This window comes from Pyxicephalus adspersus, chromosome 6 (genome assembly GCF_032062135.1).
Source record: "Pyxicephalus adspersus chromosome 6, UCB_Pads_2.0, whole genome shotgun sequence".
NCBI lineage: Eukaryota > Metazoa > Chordata > Amphibia > Anura > Pyxicephalidae > Pyxicephalus > Pyxicephalus adspersus.
In genome coordinates, this window is record NC_092863.1 from 28480789 (window position 1) to 28500548 (window position 19760).

The 19760-nt window shown below is 33.7% G+C and overlaps 1 protein-coding gene across 1 annotated transcript in view; it reads right to left on the bottom strand.

Annotated features, from left to right (window-relative positions):
- The window catches only part of CNTNAP4 (contactin associated protein family member 4), a 223077-nt gene that overhangs the window by 101541 nt on the left and 101776 nt on the right, over nucleotides 1–19760 (bottom strand). Inside the window, exons 3-4 of the mRNA XM_072415021.1 lie at nucleotides 13370–13563; nucleotides 1600–1747 (exon numbers count right to left, since the gene is read on the bottom strand). Coding sequence (XP_072271122.1) covers nucleotides 1600–1747; nucleotides 13370–13563 — 342 coding nt within the window. The remainder of the gene's footprint in view (nucleotides 1–1599; nucleotides 1748–13369; nucleotides 13564–19760) is intronic.

The window sequence follows — 19760 nt, forward strand, 5'->3', positions numbered from 1 at the left end:
TAGTGCCCTGTGTTATTGGATAGAGAAACTCTATCCAAGAACACATACTAGTAAAGAACTAGTAAAATAACCTGAATTCTCCCACTATTGACTTCAATGGTGTTCTAATTCGGCATTCGAATACCCGAACAATATCTCACTATTCGATCGAATAGCTGTCGATTCGAATATTGAGATATTTGACCAACACTATTCCTAACACACATTGGAATTAAAAAAGCTGTTTTGATAATCTTATTTTTTTGGTGTTTACATAGAACATTTCAGCACACTTGGTAATCCAAATGCTGGTTTATGCCAAGCATCCAAAATATTAAATAATACATATTTTGTCCTTAAATATCTACCATAGTCTATACACAATCTAAGTTACATACACATCACATAAAAACTTCTGTTTCAAACTCAATGACTTACTAATGCTAACATACTTATTCTGTAAATAGTCATAAAAATGACTTCTTACATACAATGATTAATATTAATTATGTGTGTATGGTCTGTGCATTCTACGTCTATTTCTCCAAACCCTAATCATTAAATTTACTCTGTTGGTTGTTATGCAGGGTTTGATTTTTATATACCTCAAAAAATACAAAAATAATTTGTGTCGCTTAAGAAATCAGACCACCTACCATTGTGTAAAATAGGAAATAATAACACAGAATCATCTTCCAACCAGTTTGGACAGCAAGCAGAAGTGTGCTTGTATACAATAGTGCTAAGATCAGGCAGCACAGCACAGTGACAACAAACCTATAACACTACCAGTTATGAACAGAGGAGTTGTGTGGGGGCAAATCAACATGAGTGAAAATGTCAGACTATTAAAATGTAAAAAAGAATACAAACCATGACAATTTATTCATAAAAGGGATATGCACATATTACATTCAAATACCAATATGTGACAATGTGACTTTGAGAATGGGACAAAGGCAAACAGGGGTAGCAGTTTGGAGTGGAAACCATGCAGACATTTGTACTCAATATTTGTGGAACAAATGACAAAACATTGCTGAAGAATTGCTAAACAACATAAACTGTCATTACAAACCAGGCACAAAAACTTTGCAGCAAAAGAGGAAACTAACAATAGTATTAACAAACTAATAATTTATCAAAGCAGGAATTCAGCTGGAAAAGTGAAGGCCTCATAAATCGGCGCATATATACTCGCATCGAGCTTACGCGCACTTGCTTGATAAATCAGGGCCATTGTCTGAAATTTTATTTTCACTTTGGGGTATTGAGTGTAGATTAATGAGAAAAAAAGAATGTAAAGTATTGTAGCATCAGAAACAACAAAACAAAATTAAAAAATGTGAATACATACTGAAGCCACTGTATACTGTCCTATGAGCTTTAGATATAATACATCTTACCAGAGTTTCCCTGAGACCTAAACATTGTTATGTTAATAATAAAATAAATAGATAACATATTAACAATATAACTTAGAAAATAACTTTTACACAGTCCTAAAGACCACAAAATGTACATTACCTGAAATATACCTGAACAAACATTTAAACGTTTTGTTAAGTGGTTCAGAACAGTGGTATAAAGTATGAAAATAGTAAATGCTCTTTTACTTACTGTATGTACATCCATACACCTCCACTCTCATTCCTATCCTGCCATTTAAGTTCCAGTTCAAGGGAGTGAAACGCAAGTATCTTGCCCTTATATGATTTTGAAGCTTATGTTGAACAACACTGTCAGCATTTGTATTTCCAATGAAAGCCTGAAAAATAAAAAAGATTTACCTGTTTACCATCTACTGTACATATAAGTATATATATATATATATATATATATATATATATATATATATATAAATTTATATTTATTTTTAAATAAAATATTTATAATTGTTCAAGTTTGGCAGCTACAAGAGATGTATTTTGAAACCCACAAGCCTTCCAGTCAAATGTTTCTGGTTACTTAAGAATGCATTTATAGAAAAACATTACATGTAACTGACTAAAAAGAATTAAATATTCATTTTGCATTTATCTTTAAACCCCATGTTTGACAGCAATTCAATGCAGGCTGTGAGCGCCACAACTAATGACAAATTACCCTTTCATATTAAAAAGAATGATTTTCTTTTCTTAACAAATTTCTGGCATGTAGGCAGATAAAAGTTTTTAATGGTAAGTGTTTAGTTTCACTTAATGCTACTACTTGGTAAAACAGAGAGGGAAGGAAAGATTTTGGTGAACTTAGTAGATGCTAACAGAAATTCCTATTTTGGAATGAACAATAGCAAATGGAGCAGGTTTTCTAATTTGCTTGAATAATACCTTCTTAAAAACCATTTAGGTAACTATGCCTTACAAACCAATAGTTTACAGGGGATTAAGGGAGATTAATAGGTGTGTGAACATTATACAATCTGAATATACAATCACAATCCCCTTTTATTTACCAAAACTATGTAATTTGAAGACCTACATTAGCTACCCATTTAATGTTCAAAAGCATAAGGCAGAAATAGACTCGAGACATAGATTAGGAATGTCCTAAGAAGAAGGTGAGGGGAAATCTTCCAATGTGAACGCCTGTTTCAGGAACAACAGCCTAAGAGTGGAATTTCCTTCACTTAAGGGTGGCTCGTAACTTTTTCCTAATTTATCTAAAGCTATAAAAAAAATAAGAAATATATACACTGGGCTTCATTAATTAAAGCTCTCAAAGACTTATTAGATAAAAAGATTAATATGGGAGAACCAGAAAATCTGGAATTTCTTGAAAATCATTTATTTTTAGTTGGCACATCCTTTCAGTCCTAGACCAGATCCACTCTACACCTCAACATTTGCCCATCTCTTTTGTTTAAAATTTGATTTTCACTCTTATTCTGGGCATAATTTACCCAAAGGGCATCACATTGGTAACATTTATCCATATTTGCCTGGTCATAATTCTACACTTTACCATTTGCCAAGATCTGTTCTTTAAAAGCAAAGGTACTTTCATGTACTGTATGTACTGTACTGTATTATATTAATACATTCACCCTCAAGGTACTATGACATTTGCCCATCAATTTACTTAAAGAAAACACAAAAGATTCCCTAGCAAAATGGGTAATGTAGGACCCTGATGGTCTTTTTTTATTTTTTTGCTTATGGACATTTTTTTTTAGCATTTAGCAGGCTTTGCTTTTTCAAAGTAATTTTTTTATTTGTTAAAAAACTCCAAAAAATAGGAAAGTTTCCTTAAACAATAGAATGTTTAAACATATTACCTAACATTTTATTTGATATTTTAAAAACATTTAAAAAAATGTTCTCAAAACAAAAAAATAATAACACCAATTATCAGTCAAGTGTCTCCCAATCAAGTCATTTGTATTTAAGGATTTGTGTATTATCAACGTTGCACTTTAGATGCTTGAAAATACTCTGTCCTCACAGAATTATTATTATTATTAACATTATTTTTAAAGTAGTTTACTTTTTTAGACATAAAATGCAAATATCTGAAAAGCAAATTTCACCTTCCTCTAGTTTTCATTAGAACCCTTTCTCAATTGACTTCAATAGAGATTTTCTACCATAGACTTCAATTAGTTGAGAATGTTCCCTATAGATTTCAAATTTTCAGTTTGATTTTAATGGAATTTTCCTTTCATAGACATTAACAGGAATTGTTGCCCATTGCCTATATAGGAAATTCTTGGCATTGTGTTTGTCCAGTGCTACAAAGAAAATAAGATAGCACCAATTTACAGTCAAGGTTTGATTTGATTCAACTAGACTAAATTTTGCTTGAAAAGGTTTTATAGTAGTATATAAAGGAACATTTTTAAATAGAAAGAATGCTACACAAAAAAGCAAATCCTGGCCAACCCTTTATGTTTTCTATACTTGAATACTGATTCATTTTAAACCATGTAATAATATGTATTTTTCCCCCCAACATTGTATTACAAAAGGCCTTTTAAGTTACACAGAGGTCCTTATTTCCAGCTGATCTTTAATTTTGTGATATTTATATGGGTTGCATACTCAGGTAAGCATAGTGATGGAATGAATGATAAGGAGATAGACATTTGTACACCAAATGCAGTAGTCATGTTCAAATGGAAATTAAAATAAATTTGTGAGTGAACAAAAATTAAAGGTAAACCCCCCAGTTTCCATCAAAACTTAGAAAGTGACTATACTCTGTGAGCAGGTAATACAGAATTGGTAATATAAATTACAAATAGGGTTTAAAATGTTTACGGGTTTGTGTGTTACAATGTGCAGGCTTTAAGATTTAATTTTTTTTTTTAAAAGGTGCATCCTAATATTTAAATATAGTTATACACTTTCAGATTTTTTTAGCAACTTTTATGGGAATTTAACATATTCTTAAAATTATCAGTAGATTTACTAAGTATCTTGCCACTTTAGTTGTGCAAATACATGGAACATTATAGGTATCTATAAAAAAGAACTAAACTTAAAATAGAATTTACATATAGATTAAAAACAATTTAGCTTTTGAAAAGGATTTGGCATATGTATTTATTCAAAGTAAAATGCATTTCTTTGCCAGAAAATTTTGCAGTTCTGTTACATTAAACCAAGCAAATGACCTAAATAATGTTATATGACATGTTCCAAAATCCTCACTGTGTATTTAATTAAAATCAAGCAGTTTTTCACTAGTTGTGCATATGAAGGAACAACTTTAGGAAAGAGAAGATACTCCTTTGGAAAGATTTTTCCTTGGGGTTTCAATATATGTACAGTTGTTTTTTTCCGATGGCCAGGGCAAAGCTGCAGGAAAATGTCCTGCCATTAGGTGGAACTAAACTTAAATAGAAAAATATTTTAGCAGGCAGATTCATTATTTCAGAAAGGAAAAAGTGATGTCTCCTCTGCAATAAAATAAACTTACATGCCTGTTCACAATCTTTTCTTCAATGTGCATGAGCAGCTTAGTGTAAAATGCTGGGTATCCTGGAAAAAATGCTTGGAATGAATGAACTCCCATGCAAATGTGTGGAAGTTACATCATAAACAGTAAAGACTAATTAAAGGTCTGGAACCTGGAAGAGGACTGGGTGAGGATGCAATGAACATAAGCAGGCAAAAAAAGTTTGTTTTATTGCAAAAGGATATCACCTGTAAAATTAATAAACAATTCTGCAATAAACAATTGCCTACTTTTAATTTTAACTTTAGCCTAAATGGAAAAACAAACAATGATCCAGGGAGCTCTGTAAACCTAAAGTATAATTTGGATGACATAAATAGCTTCCAGTAGAAAACCGAATGAAAAGTGTAAGGCCCTGGTTCAGCAACAGTACTAGCCAGACACTAATCCCCCAATCTACTGCTGCACTCTTCACTATTAGCAAGTTCCCTCTCAGCCTTGGAAGACTGGTTGCGATTCCCAGCACACAGTTGCCACCAGAACTTTGTGTGCAAGGGATGGTGTCTGGGGAATGGCTGGCAGAGGCCCAGGAGCCCACAGATAAAGCAGTACCAAGATTCCAACAGGGACAAGTCCAGAACATTGAGCAAGAGGTCACACACAGATAATACTTTCACCAGATGAAGTACACAAGGGCAAAACAAAAGCAGAGTCGGGGTCATAGGCAAAAGGCCGGTCCAGGCGGCATAAAGTCAAAGAGTAGGAAACAGGCAAGGTGAGCAACAGTAAATCAATTGAGAAACTCTCCAGCACAGATTAGCCCAGCTAAACGCTACAACAGGCATGGGTCACTGGAAGCAGAGAGGCTAGAAAGCCACAGCATCCCCTGAAATCCCCTTCAGTTGTGTACAGCCTTAGAGTGTGTGCTAGGGATGCTGAGAAAGTAAATTTCAGGCTGCACGGCTAAAGGGAAGCAGAAGATGCTATTTTCTTGCAGATGCTGGTGGCGTACAGCACTGGATTGCTGGCCCCATAAGAATATCCTAACAAAAAGTCTTTGATTTCTCTTTTTTTAATTTTTCCTTTTGTTTTCCTCTTTTAAAAATGAATTTTCCGAATGATCTAATTTCACCTGATTTTAGTAAAATAACTTGATGTTTAACTCTGTTAAAAGTAAAGGGCTGCGACCTTACCTTATGCTCTTTATCCCTCTATCTATATTGCTTAGAAAAGTGGAATTTGTGGGTTTATTTTGACACAAATACATTTTCAAGACATTCAAAAGTATTTTACAGAGAACTCTTATAACTTAAGATTTTTTTGGCCAAATAGTGGGCTAAATGGATCCTTAGATGAAAAGTATATATGACTTCTATTGAGATATTTACAGCCTTTATTTGATTTGTATCATCTATACTCACCCTGTCGTTGCCTCTGGAGCTCCACCTGACACTTTATACAGTGTGTCTGAATGTCAAAGCCCCCTAAGGCTGGAGAAGATAGACTTCCATGGGTGAATCTGGGTAATCTAGTAAACCTGGAATGAATATGGTCCACAATTGAAAGCATTTGCCAAATAGGAAAAGATTTGAATAAATTCATTCCAAGTTTACTGGATCACCCAGCGCTTTAATAAATCAGGCCCAGTGTGTCTAAAAAACTCATGCGCATGCTTCTAAATCTCCTGATGAGGCAGTAACCATTAAACTGTGAAACACCTTGAGTCTCTAAATTTAATTTAAAGCCTCTAAATTTACTAACCTCTTAAGAATTGTCACATGACTGTTGACTTTTTGGGAAGGATGAAGCAGTTGATGTGGAAACATGAAGGGTGCATCACCAACCACTGTAATTTTGCAATATGTCTTGTATACATTTTAAACAGTATATGCTTTGTGTCTTATACTCAGCAGCATGTATAATAAAACATTTTAAAATCTTTTGTTTAAAAACTCAGTAAAAATACATTTGGATGTTTCAAAATCCAATAGGTTTTAAATAAACCTGAACATTTCCACTTTCCAGTATTTTTCTGCTTACTAGGATTGGCATCATAATTGCATAAAAACCTTTTTCCTGAATCTCTATATTGCTCAATTATGTAGGATTATTTTGTTTCACATTTTGCAAATATGATGGTTTGCAATATTTATACTTGCCAGTATAAGTCTAATTTTTATCATTTTACCGTAAACGTGAAAGCTGTTTTGTAAGTGATGCCACTTAGGAATAGGCCTCCACCACATTTTTTTTGTGCCTGAAAATAATTTGGATGGCTAAATGGAGTTGGCAATGTAGCAGTAAGATGATGCCCCCTCTGGAAATTTGTTTTGATAAAAGTGTGATCCTCATTGACAGCTTCACAAGGATATAGCCATTTCCAATTATCATCAGATACAGCTCATCACAGAAAGAAATTTGAGTGGGATAGGAGAGAAGAATAGTGTCTGTCATTGTTTATTAGGAAAAGCTTTTATGGCCTTTTAGAATATTTCTTATCTAGTAGGCTAATACTGATACATCTTTAGTTAAAAGAACAAAATAACACTTCTGGAAGAAATCATAATTTCTCGCATGTAAATATAATGTGGAGGTTGAACAGCCTTTGTAAAGCAAATACTTGTAGTGAATACATCTTTGATGTTAATGTATTCATGCTGAACATTATTTCTAAAGGGCTTTTGTTTGTGGTTTCTCTTTTGACGGTATTCCATGATAATTTGCTAATAAATGCTGTGTAGGCATTATTGTTTGCGCTTGTTTTGTAAGATTGGATTTGATAATCACAGCAATTTCAATGATCACCCTGACATCTCAGCTTGTAGGTTTGCTATTAGTGTTTGGCTACTTTGATTGAAAATATATATTAATTTAAAACAAGCTTTTGGACATTCATGTATGATAACTAAAGTGCAGTTTAAAAGCCATTTTGGGTTTTCTTCTTAAAGGCAAATAAGTAAACATTGTGTGGCAGTGTTGCATTTACTTGATTTATTGATTTTAATATAGTTTAGAATATTGTTGCAAGGTATATATAGACTCTTCAAGAGAAGACTCTTTTTCTACTGATGAGAAAAATGTGTGCCATCACTGACCAACCATGTTAGTAAAACAGAAATACATTTATGCAACCAACACTAGAGGCTACAAACATGGTAACATTATAATCCACATGCCAGTCGTAAAGTCGTAGTTTACTGCATTTAATAGTTATCAGAGAATAACAAAAAAAAGGTGCTTTGCCAGGTAAGCTGATAAATGTCATTTTAACATTTTGCTGGGGATTTTTAGTTTAATCTCAGCTGCTATGTTAAAGTAATATGTCTTTCAATCTCCAGAAATACATGCAATGGCAATTATTTTAATCCTAAATCTTGGCTCTGCTCTGCAATATTTAGTGTTCCATATAACACAATCATCTTCATGTGTTCCATTTTGGCAGGCTCCTGCATCTTGAATGTATGTCCTAATCCATTTGTTTGTACCCCTATTTAAATCTCCAAAAGTGAATTTATAGGAAGCTTTATTGGAAATATGAATAGACCTACAGAATTGGGGAGGATTTGGAAGCCAATCTCTAAAACCTGACTCCCCAGACTCCCAGTTAAAGATATGCTGTCACAAGAACATGCAAATGTCAATGTACAGATAATGTAACAATCAGGTAACACCATCTGGTACAAAATTATAATGTACTTATCCAACAGTCAATGAGTGACTTCTTGAGTGAGTAAGAACAAAATAAACGTAGGACAAGACATTATGACTTGGTAGATCTACTTTAAAATGGCATAACTTCACAGCACTCCACCTAGCTGATTTTTAGACACAGAAAAGATACACTACACATATATGAATATGAAATTCATCTCTTGAGCAAATGATTTAGAGCACAACAGGATGTACTCAGAATGAGAAAGCTGCCATCAGATTTGCAGGAAATAGGGCTTCCCATCAAAAAAATTGACCCATTACATTGGTGTTTTCTTTAAGTCTGCTGAGAATAAATGTATAATTTTGACTGAAATTGCAGCTATTTTAAAATGAAATCTGAAATCTGAAATAAAGCATAGGGACTACCATTGCTCACCTGTCTCATCTGAAATTAATGTTCTTAGAAGTACCATGGCGTAATAAAACAACCTTTAGGTGTATATCAATCAGAAAACAATCTTAAGCTTCAGAGAAACTTAGTTAAGTGAATTCTAAATAAATATCAGATATAGAAATTGAAAAAGAAATTAGACAAATATTTATTATATACTGTGCAGCTACTACTGAATTATTATGCAATGGCATTTTAAAATATACTTCTCTGATTGGACTGTTGCCAGCATTTTCAATTAAACCACTTTTCTTGATGACAGATTTCCTTTAAGATTTTTTAAATTTATTTTTTTAACTTTCAAGGCTCCCTTACTAACTCTAAATTATATATTTTCTCAAGTATGTTGAAATTGAAGCCATCTCTAGTTCTTTGCTTAAATGGAAATTGAGAACATTTCTTCCTAATATAATAATCTGAACAATGTTATCATTTGGTGTTCTTGATCCTTGTGTGTTACTCATCAATGCAATCCTTACTTTGGCAATAACAGTAATAAAATAATATGGCATACAGTGTTTTGTTGCTCAATGTACATATATTTAAAGACTATGTCCAACAACATGAGGAAATAGAGGCCTTTGACTTATCAAGGAAGAACTTGATGGTGTTAAACAGTAAAAACAGATTAATTTCATTATGTACAACCTCTTATTATAATACATATACATATGTATTATAATACATTTGTTGGACGCCTCTTTTAAAATAAATATTTTTATGCTATTGTGTATATAAAAGAGATTATTTAATGTTGATGTTACAAAAACATTAGGAATTTTCATTATACATTTAGACTTTGATCTCTGGAGCACTCACTTACCTTCTCACCTTTTGGGAAGGGAAGAAAAGTTAATTGAAGGGGTTTACATGTACATTTTTTGATAACTGAATGTTTCACAATCTAATGGCATTTTATTTATGGTTATTTTAACCAAATGGACCATTCAAAGATCTAATTATTATTGAAATCAACCTAAGAAACAAGGCAGAAAGCAGTGGAGATGTGACCATTATTTTGCAAATAAGAGGACTAGAGACCATCAGAAATAAAAACCAACATTTTTTTTTAAACAACCACTTGTTCTAAAATCTGTATTATCCCTATAATTTACCTTTAAGGGAACAGGTGTGTGTATATATGCAGCACAATGACAGCTTCATGGGCACAAAGTACTTAAAGTTGTGTCAGTGTACCTGCAATATTTCCAAAAGCAAACTGTATCTGTTTTCAAGTGGGCGCTGAAGACGTGTAAGGGGGCATTTCTAATCCAATGCAAATAAAGTGGGCTTGAGAACCATCCACCACCCTCCTTGGAATTGATCTGCCATGTGCTGCTCAGCCCTTCCTTCTTTGTTTGATCCACAAATAGTGTGCTGTCTTTGGTGGTAGTAGTATAGACCCTCGGAATGCCTGCTGCTCCCCACCCACCTTGTACTGTGTGATGATCCCACCCCTCGTACTCCAGCAGCAGCATGAGAGCAGTGTCTGTGTCCATGCTGCTGTCATTACCCCCAATGTATAAATCTTCATATCTCCCACACCAATTGTTGTATAAATGTGACATTTTTAGGCTACACAGGAGACCCTGAGAGCTGATAATAAACTTAATTTCAGCCCCCTGAACATAATTAGTTGCCAAATACGGGGTCTCAAACATAAAATCCTAATAGGAATCAGGGATCTTTTCTCATTAAAGTGGACCTAAAGTAAAAAAAAGGACATAATGGGTGGAACGTTGCTTTTTTTTTTAAAGGTTATCTACCTTTCCATAAAGTAAAAATTGTGGTGATTGGGTATTTTAAGACCAAGGTCCCCAAATTGAATTTGCATGTTAGGGACCCCCGGGGGCCACTTTTATGGTACTGCCAATTGTCTGTGCACTGTGGTGCCTCAAATATATATCTGCCTGCTCACCAAACTTTAAGGCTGTGTTCAGACTGGTGGTGAGGTGGCACTGCGGTTACCCTTTCCTCATGCCATGGAATCCTGGTTCTGGGGAAACACTCGGTACCAGTTGCCACCAAGCTCATCTCAATAATAATATTATATTTATATATATTTTTAATACATTTATTTTTTAAATCATTTTTTGAGTAGTACACCGATGTTGTTAATATCTTTTAATAAAATAATTTAAAAATTCTGTCCTTGTTTTTCAATATATAGTATAATATAGTTCACCTAAGGGGGGTGCTGTTGAATCACTCCTTGAAAAAGTGGGCTCCGACCCAAAAAAAGCTTAGGAACCTATGCGTTAGAGCAATTAGTGAAACAGTTAACCTAATGCAGAATAGCACTTTACAAATGTAACTACAGAAGAAATACATAATATTCTATAATAACATGAAAAATGCATAATGCATGAACTGCTACAATAAAATGAACATGTTTGTTCTTAGCATTGTCAATGTGCTCTTTTAATTTACTATTACTGTTGAAGGTAACCAGCACTGAAAAGGCTCATCAGCTGAGCTGTGCACAATGCTTAATTTTAGCAGTAATCCATATGGCCTTGTGATTTGCTCTTTTTGTTTGAATATTCTATTGTTTCTAGTCCATTGTTCCTATTCATTTAACCAGTTCTGAATTGAACACTGTTATTTGAATGCATAACACAAGATAATGTTATAACAAAAGCATAGTTGGCTTCTGTATTAAACTTACTAAACACTTTAGCATTATAATAAATATAACATTTAAAATAGGTCTGCTTATCATTTAAAAGTAGTCCATCTTGATAAAGGCACAGTGCACCTATGGCCTGAATCACTGACTGACAAGTACATAGAACTGCACTTTTTTTGCTTTTAAACTATAAATTACAGTAGTGACATTACTTTTGTAAATGAAATTGAATTACAAGATAATTTTGTGAAAAGTGTTGGTTTTCTGAAATCATTTTTAATGTAACGTAAACTGTACAATTACAAGCACATTTGTTGGGAATAATTAGTTTTTTTTATTGGGGGTCATTTTTTAAACCAAATAGTTACACAATAAGCCTGATTTAGCTCTCCAAGGCTGGAGAAGATTCAATTTCATCAGTAAACATGGGTGATCCAGCAAACCTGGAATAGATTTCCTAAAAGTCATGTGCTATTTCTTAGCAAATGCTTTCAATCCTGTAAAAGTTCCAATCAAGGTTTGCTGGATCACCCGTATTCCCAGGTAAACAAGTGCAGCAATTTGCACATCTGAACCACTGACCTGCTGATTTTTACTCTAATAGTATTTTAACCATTATATCCAAGCAGACAATGTGCAAAACTAATTATTATTGCTAAAAGAAACAAGAAAGAAATCGAAAAAGTCTGCTTTGTAAAAAAGAAAAGGATCAGCAACTATCATCAATAAAGCAATCATTTTTAAACCTTTGTTTGTTGAAGCACTTCATGAGCACAATGTACTTATAGGTATCTGTAGTTGACTGGGACTGCAAATCCCATGGTAATGCTCCCAAACCCCAACAAAATTTCTACAGAAGTGAAATATTTATAACGTTTTCATTTTCTGGTGAACATGTCTGTTGAAGCAGCCAGTATTATGTGTTATGATGCAGACTTCACAGTCAAAATATACTAGCTTTTCAGACCCAGAAGCAACCCCAAACCATACCATTTTTATCACCATACTTCACGGTTGGTATGAGGTTCTTCACCTAAAATTAATTTCTTCAGTTTGTACCAAACACGTCTACTGTTACTGTGAACAAGCAACTCTATCTTTGAATAATCAGCCCCGGTAGTTATATTCTGTTGATGGCAAACTGTAATCTTGTTCTTCTGAAAGACAGTACATGTCTTTCCTGGTACACCTCTCATGTTCAATTAGGGTTGGGGAAATCTGTTTGTAGAAGCATACCCTTTGACACCAATTACTTGTAAGAGAGGCCCTGTAAACAGAAACCTTCAGGGTTGACCTGATGTTTCTTGATCTCTCTCTCTCTCTCTCTCTCTCTCTCTATATATATATATATATATATATATATATATATATATATATATATATAAAATAAACATATCAGCATGCTGAGATCTCTAAATTTCAAAATATCATAAAACTGCACACTAAAATGCATTTGTTTAAAATCATGAAACAGATTCACATAAATTTAAATCTTTTCCTAGAGTTATATATTTTATGGTCTTTAGCTAAGTGAAATAAACATTCATTTTAACTTTTATTTTATTTCACTCTTCAAGAAAAGCACTTTAATATATGGGTACATATCATTCTATGTATTAGTTTACTCTGCTATTTCTCAGAGAAGCATTAAAACTAGCAATTCAAGAAATTGTATTTGAAGTTTATAGTTCTATGAACTTTTGAAATATGAACGTAATACTGCAATTTATATTATTTTTATTGTTAAAGAAACATACCGAAATGCCTTCCTCTTGATGATACTGCTTCCAGTTTCTTCCTGTATCACTGTACATTAACAGATAGCTTGTTACCCAATCTGAGCTTCCATATTTGCCTTGAGTTGCAATTGCAGTGATTTCTGTTCTTTCTCCTAGATCAATTTGGAGCCACTGATATTTATTGGAAATATGCGGAGACCACCCTCCAGCTCCTGTGTGGAGAAGAAAATACAACCTTAAAGTGGCTGTATAGGCAGAACATAAAAACAGTCAGAATATTGCTAGTAATGTTTGTGTTCTTATTGGTCAGTAACTGTCTATTTTTACGATATGACTCTTCCAGCAATAACTCGGCCAATATCAAATTAGCTAGCAGTCATTGATTCAAGTAGGCAAGTTTGGCTATTTGTTTTCTTTCTCACTTCTTTCTTTTGAAGCATAAATGTTAACGCAAATGATAATAAGCAGGCTTGTTTAAATTTGTTGCTCAATGCCAACAGATTGGACAAAACTTCATAAAAATAGTTAAAAAAACAAATATTTGCAAATCACAGGTTTTCCTGATTTGATTATTCATAATGAGAGCTTTTTTTACTAGGCAAGAATTTTTAATACCAAAATCATTGGAGAGCAGAGTTGATGGATACAGAAAGATGTACCAGTCTACGGAAAGCAATGGTCCATGGTCAAGTATGTAAACTTAGTATGTTGAATAATTTAAGTACTGGAATAGGCCAGTTTTAGGAGCTTTTTAGGTGCCATTTTAGGAGATTTGTACAGCATTTGTACAGCATGGTGGCAGTCTGAATGCCTTTTTCCACTCCAATTACCTCTAATGGTGCTGACAAGGAAAGCACATTTTTTATGCCCCAATGGGGAAAAATACCTATGTGTGACTGGAAATAACTGCTGACAACAAATTTAGCAATGCAATTTAGTGCTTGATAAAAATGCATGCAAATATGTTGCATTTAACACATGTCAGACATGTGCTAAACACAATGCTCTTGGTAAAAAAAAATAAAACATTATACAGTTAATAAATACAAATATTTTTTTCCTGAAGAAAGAATATATAAAGATACATATTTTAAATGTGACCTGTAAATAATAAACTAATTAAAAAATGAGAAATGTTTTAATTCATACATTCGCTAGCCTAATATAAATATATATATATATATATATATATATATATATATATATATATTTATATTTGAATTACAACCTTTTATGTCCTTAACTAAATTTTAAAATTTTATAATGATACATAAAAAATCAGAGATGCAAATTGAACAGATTTAATGTTCGCTTATCCGACACACACACTATTTAAATTAGCTTGGGCACCTAAGCATCAATCACCAAAGGGTTGATAAATTAGTAGAAATCAAGGCTCTATTTACAGCCTAACCCCAAAATCTAGGAGCACACAAATCAATTTAATAAATTCAAGTAATTGGTGCCTACTCCTCAGTTTTATTCTAAGGTTTACTTCTGTTTGCTAACAGTAGGTTTCATAGGTTAAAGGAAAACAATGTTCTATAATTAAAAACCACTGGATGAAATTCAGAAAAGAACAGATGGCAAGACAACATTTCATGACATTTGGGTTCCTATTTGGATGGCTATGTGATATTTGGAAATGAAAAACCAAAAAAAGGCTAAAAACTAGTTATAACACCTGCACAGTAACATCATCATTTAACCCATTTCAAATAGAAAAGGTCACCTTTTATAATAACCTGAGATTAGTTTACCTGAATATCAGCTTACTTTCCAGGAATCTGTTTCCCATCTGTTCTAATGTATGTTTTAACTACAGCAGGTTTTTAAATATCTAGATTCATTCTGTGAACAGTGTTTCACAAGCTTTATAACACAGCATGCCCCATCTTTTTGTTTCCTTCAGAGACGATTTTAGATTGAAACTAGACATTATGGAAAATTACTTTTCAACTACAATACTCCTTCACTTGTATAAAATGATGTGTGCATTCATTTTACAGTGTGATACTACACATTACTAAACAGCACAGACTAATGTAGCTCTTGACTTTTTCCCTTAACCTCCCTAATTACATTATTATAAAAGGTTGCTTCCACATTAAGGACCATTTTCACATTACATTTAGAGGTGAATTATATCTGTATTGTCAAAGTGCCCTCATTTTCTTTAGTATATTCTTACTTATGTTTAGTAATTTTACTGCTGGAAAAAAACACATTTAACTTTAAATTGTTGAATAAAAGTGCAGAATTTTCAAAGGAGATTGTTGAGTTATTTTTTTAAAGGCATATAGACTGTTCACTTGGTAGATTTATTATCCACCTTAGAATATGTACAAAGTAAAAGTTCACTCAGATAATTAGATTGGATGAAGATGTGTTTACTTTGAATATCCATCCCTAAACTGTATTACAACTGTAATAAACAATAGAAAAATGCATAAAAACAATGTGTCCTATCAGTGATTAATCTATATCTATCACTTTCTTTGTATGGGTGCATACAAGGATTCAATCAGAGGCAGAATGTCTAAAATAAAATAATTTCTTCTTTCAGAAATGATCTGTAAATACCATGAAAGTAGTGTTTTTTATATTTAATATACCCTCATATGTGTGCATCTATGATTGTTTTGTGGAATATAACCTTTAAAGAAAGGACTAATTTAAAAAAAAACAAAGATTTGTTCACTCAAAAAAGTAAAAATAACTTTGCTGCATTAAATTTATGTATATATTTCTAAGCCTAAAATCTAAAATAATTATATAATATCTAACATTAAGACAAATATTTCAATAATTAATAATTTCCAATATAGCAATCCTCCTGATAGTAAACCAAGTAAATTTATTTTCAGATGCAGGCTTCTATTGCTATAACAATGTGTACTTCATAATATTGCAAAACGAAAAATGCCATACAATTCAGTTTTTTGAAATTGCAACTCTAACTTTGTAAGGATCTGCTCTTTAGGCTCTTTAGTTCAGAACACACACTAGTGCTTACAATGAAACTTAAAGTACAGCAAAAGGCTATTTTTCAGTTTTTTTTTTCTTATCTGTGTTTCTATTATTGAAATGTACGGATTATAATTGTCCTGATTGCCAATGTCACTAGGCAAAGGTAGACATAGTAAAAAATGTGTGCCCCAGTGCTAAATAAATTTGCCTCCTCCCCATTACTGATATGACTTGAAGCTAAGCTAATTTGGGATTGTTTCTATATCTTCAGACAGAGAGAGAAATATATTTTACATGCTTTATTTTCATTTATGCAACTTATGAATGGTTTTTACTGTACACAGGCCTGAAAAGTCATACCTGGTGTTAATTGTTCTATCTACATGCTTTTAACATAATAATTCATTAAGGCACAAAATATACATTAGCCTTAACATTTCACTTAAAATGGAAAATTATTATGTTTTCTACGAGTTTAGGAGCACAGGTCTATGTCTCTAAGTTGAGTAGTTACAGTTCATACTGAAGCATTGTTTTCTGCAAATCTTGCTGTATTTTTGTTACTTAGCAATGTGCGTAGTTTGCTATGTTTATTGTTTGCTTATTGTTTTGGCTTTCCTCACTTTGATCAGGATGCATGCCTTATTACTGCATTAATCCTTTGTATAATGTTTACTTTGCAAACAAAATTGTCAGCTCATTTACAGGTGTGTATGGGGTGATAAGAGTTTTAAAAAAGTACATTACATGAGGGATTGTTCTAATCATAAAACCTACATCCTGCAGAAGAATAACACATGCATTGCTAGGTAATATAAATAGTAATAAGCAATAACAATAAACATTTTGTAGGAAGAGCATATGCATTCCAAAGCAATATACAAAATAAATAAATTATTATAGTTAAAGCTGAGCTTCAGGCAAAACAGAACAATACTGTAAAAAGATAAAATTATGCCCCCCCCCCCCTCCCAATTGCCAATGGACTTAGCTGGACTTTTACTCTAGGTAACCCTGACACATAACTGTGCTGTCAGTTCATGGACTTTCCAGTAAAATAGTTTTGCCTAGAGTCCATCTAAGCCTGTAATTTGTACAATAAAAGAACACTGAGGTTTTCTTTGCATTTTACTTTTATCATCTGATATACTCCCATTTTTTTTATTGCAATAATTTTTGGCCCATATTTATTTCACCCAACATCTCCTGTTCTGTCAGTGGAAACATTTTCACCCATTTTTACCTTACACACAATATGCACGATATTCAAGATAACCCCAGGTTTAAAGTGGGTAATGTGTATTTTATTGTACTTCTTCCCTTGGAAGTTGGGGATTTAAAGTTGGAGATTGCTGAAACTAGGTTTTAATACTGTTAGGAGGCGTTCTCTGGGCCAAGATCCCAGGCGATGTCCCACCGCAGGAGGGCGTGCGCAGCCTATTCCCTCTGGCAGCTGTGCTCATGGTAGCACTGGGGTTTCAGGATCAGTGCCCTGAGGGTTGCAGCATCCCGGTAGCTGGGGTTTTCCCTCGGCATCCTTTGCACTTGGCCGCACAGCTGAGGGGAATTGGAGCTGTGTGCAGTTGATTAGCTGAGTGGTTCCTAATCAATCCCATGCTGTCATTGTTTGCTGGGGCTTTATAGCCTCTCTGCTTCCTGTCAGATGTGCCTGTTTTAGTGACTGCTGGGCTTACCTGTGTTGGAGTGATTTTTGAGTATTTCTCTGTTACTGACCTGTGCCTGTTCCTGACTATCTGTTGAACTCTGCATGGACCGACCTCTGCTTGTGACCCTGACTCTGTTTTTGCCTTTTCCCTTGTACTTTGCTTGGTGGACTGATCTCCTGTGTTTTGACTTCGGTTTCCTGAGATTTTGTACTCTGTACTGTTGGCTCCAGGTCAACTGCCAGCCTATCTCCAGACACCATCCCTTGCGCACCAAGTCCCGGGGGCAACCGAGTGCTGGGAGATGCAACCAGTCTCCCGAGCCTGAGCGGGGGCTTGCTATAGGCGAAGACTGCGGCTATAGATTGGGGGACTGATGTCTGGGGAATACTGGTACTGACCTGGGCCTTACAAAACAGTTCTGCGATTTATTGGTTCATTTATTTGTTGTTTTAGGTAGAGATAAATTATTATATTTATTTATGTCCAAAATATGGGAAGTAATACCACAGTATAGGTGAGAAAACGTGATGTCAGTAGAACTTCTGGGTGAGAAATTTTAAGGTGCTTAAACCAGACAGTAAAGAAAGAAGAGCTGCAGAAGCTGGACTAGGGTGCAGCAGGACATCTGGCTGGACCCTGCAAAAAAGGTGAAAATGTATAAATTTTACATCAAGGATTCACATGGCTTTTGACTTTTGACTTTTGCTGATATTCATTTAACAAATGTAGCCTAAAATATGGAAGTATTGTATAAATTCTACTTTCAGTTTCTATCAGTTCTATCAGCTAGCTGATATTCTCAGGTATCCTTACAAAGGTTGATCAGTTTGGCAAATCATATCACATGATTCTTGTGTTATTACTGCACCTAAGGGGATCTTGCATGTAACAAGAAAACATTATTGGGTGATGACCTGATTGACTTTAGATTTTTATTGCTATTCTTCCATGCTTAGATTTTTATTGCTGATCTTCCAAGCTGGTTTCTTAGGTGCATACTGTATAATTCTCTTTGGAGGCCAAACAACCACCTTCATTCTTGGTATGATCCTAATTGAGGTGCCTGGAACACACAAATTCTGACTCTGATTGAAATAGGTAGGATCAGTCAAGAAATCTGACCTGATTCACTAATTCAAAAGCAGAATTAACATTTTTTTATAAGCTGTACTATACTTGTCAATAACAGGTATATTAAGGCTAAGCCAATTCAGCTGCATGACCATGAAAGCTCGATCATGAAAAGTACAGTAGTTCACTGTAGTGGTAACTCTTAATTCCATTAATTGGGGTGTATTTATAAAACAGTAAATCTGGCATTCACCAAACATTCTCTGGAGTAGAATCTTCCAGGGCCATGTGTTTTAATGAAAGTGACTTATTTTCTTCCAGTGAATTTTTGTTGCATATGCAATTCTCTGCTTTATAAAAAGAACCCATTGACGTGCACTGGTAAAATTTGGTGGGAAAAAAATATAATTTTGGGGTGTATATATAAGTGTTTTTTGGATAACTTTCTTTCTTTTGTGTTCTTTTTATTTGTGTTGTCTATATATAAACATACACAAAAGAGATCTGTCATGTTTATGGAGAATAACATAGTTACATAGTAGCTTAGGTTGAAAAAAGACATAAGTCCATCAAGTTCAAACCATTAGGGAAATAAACATATCCCAGATATAAAACCCTTTAAGGTATAGTTGGTCCAGAGGAAGGCAAAAAACCCTGGTACAATTTGCTTCAACAGGGGAAAAAAAAATCCTTCCGGATTC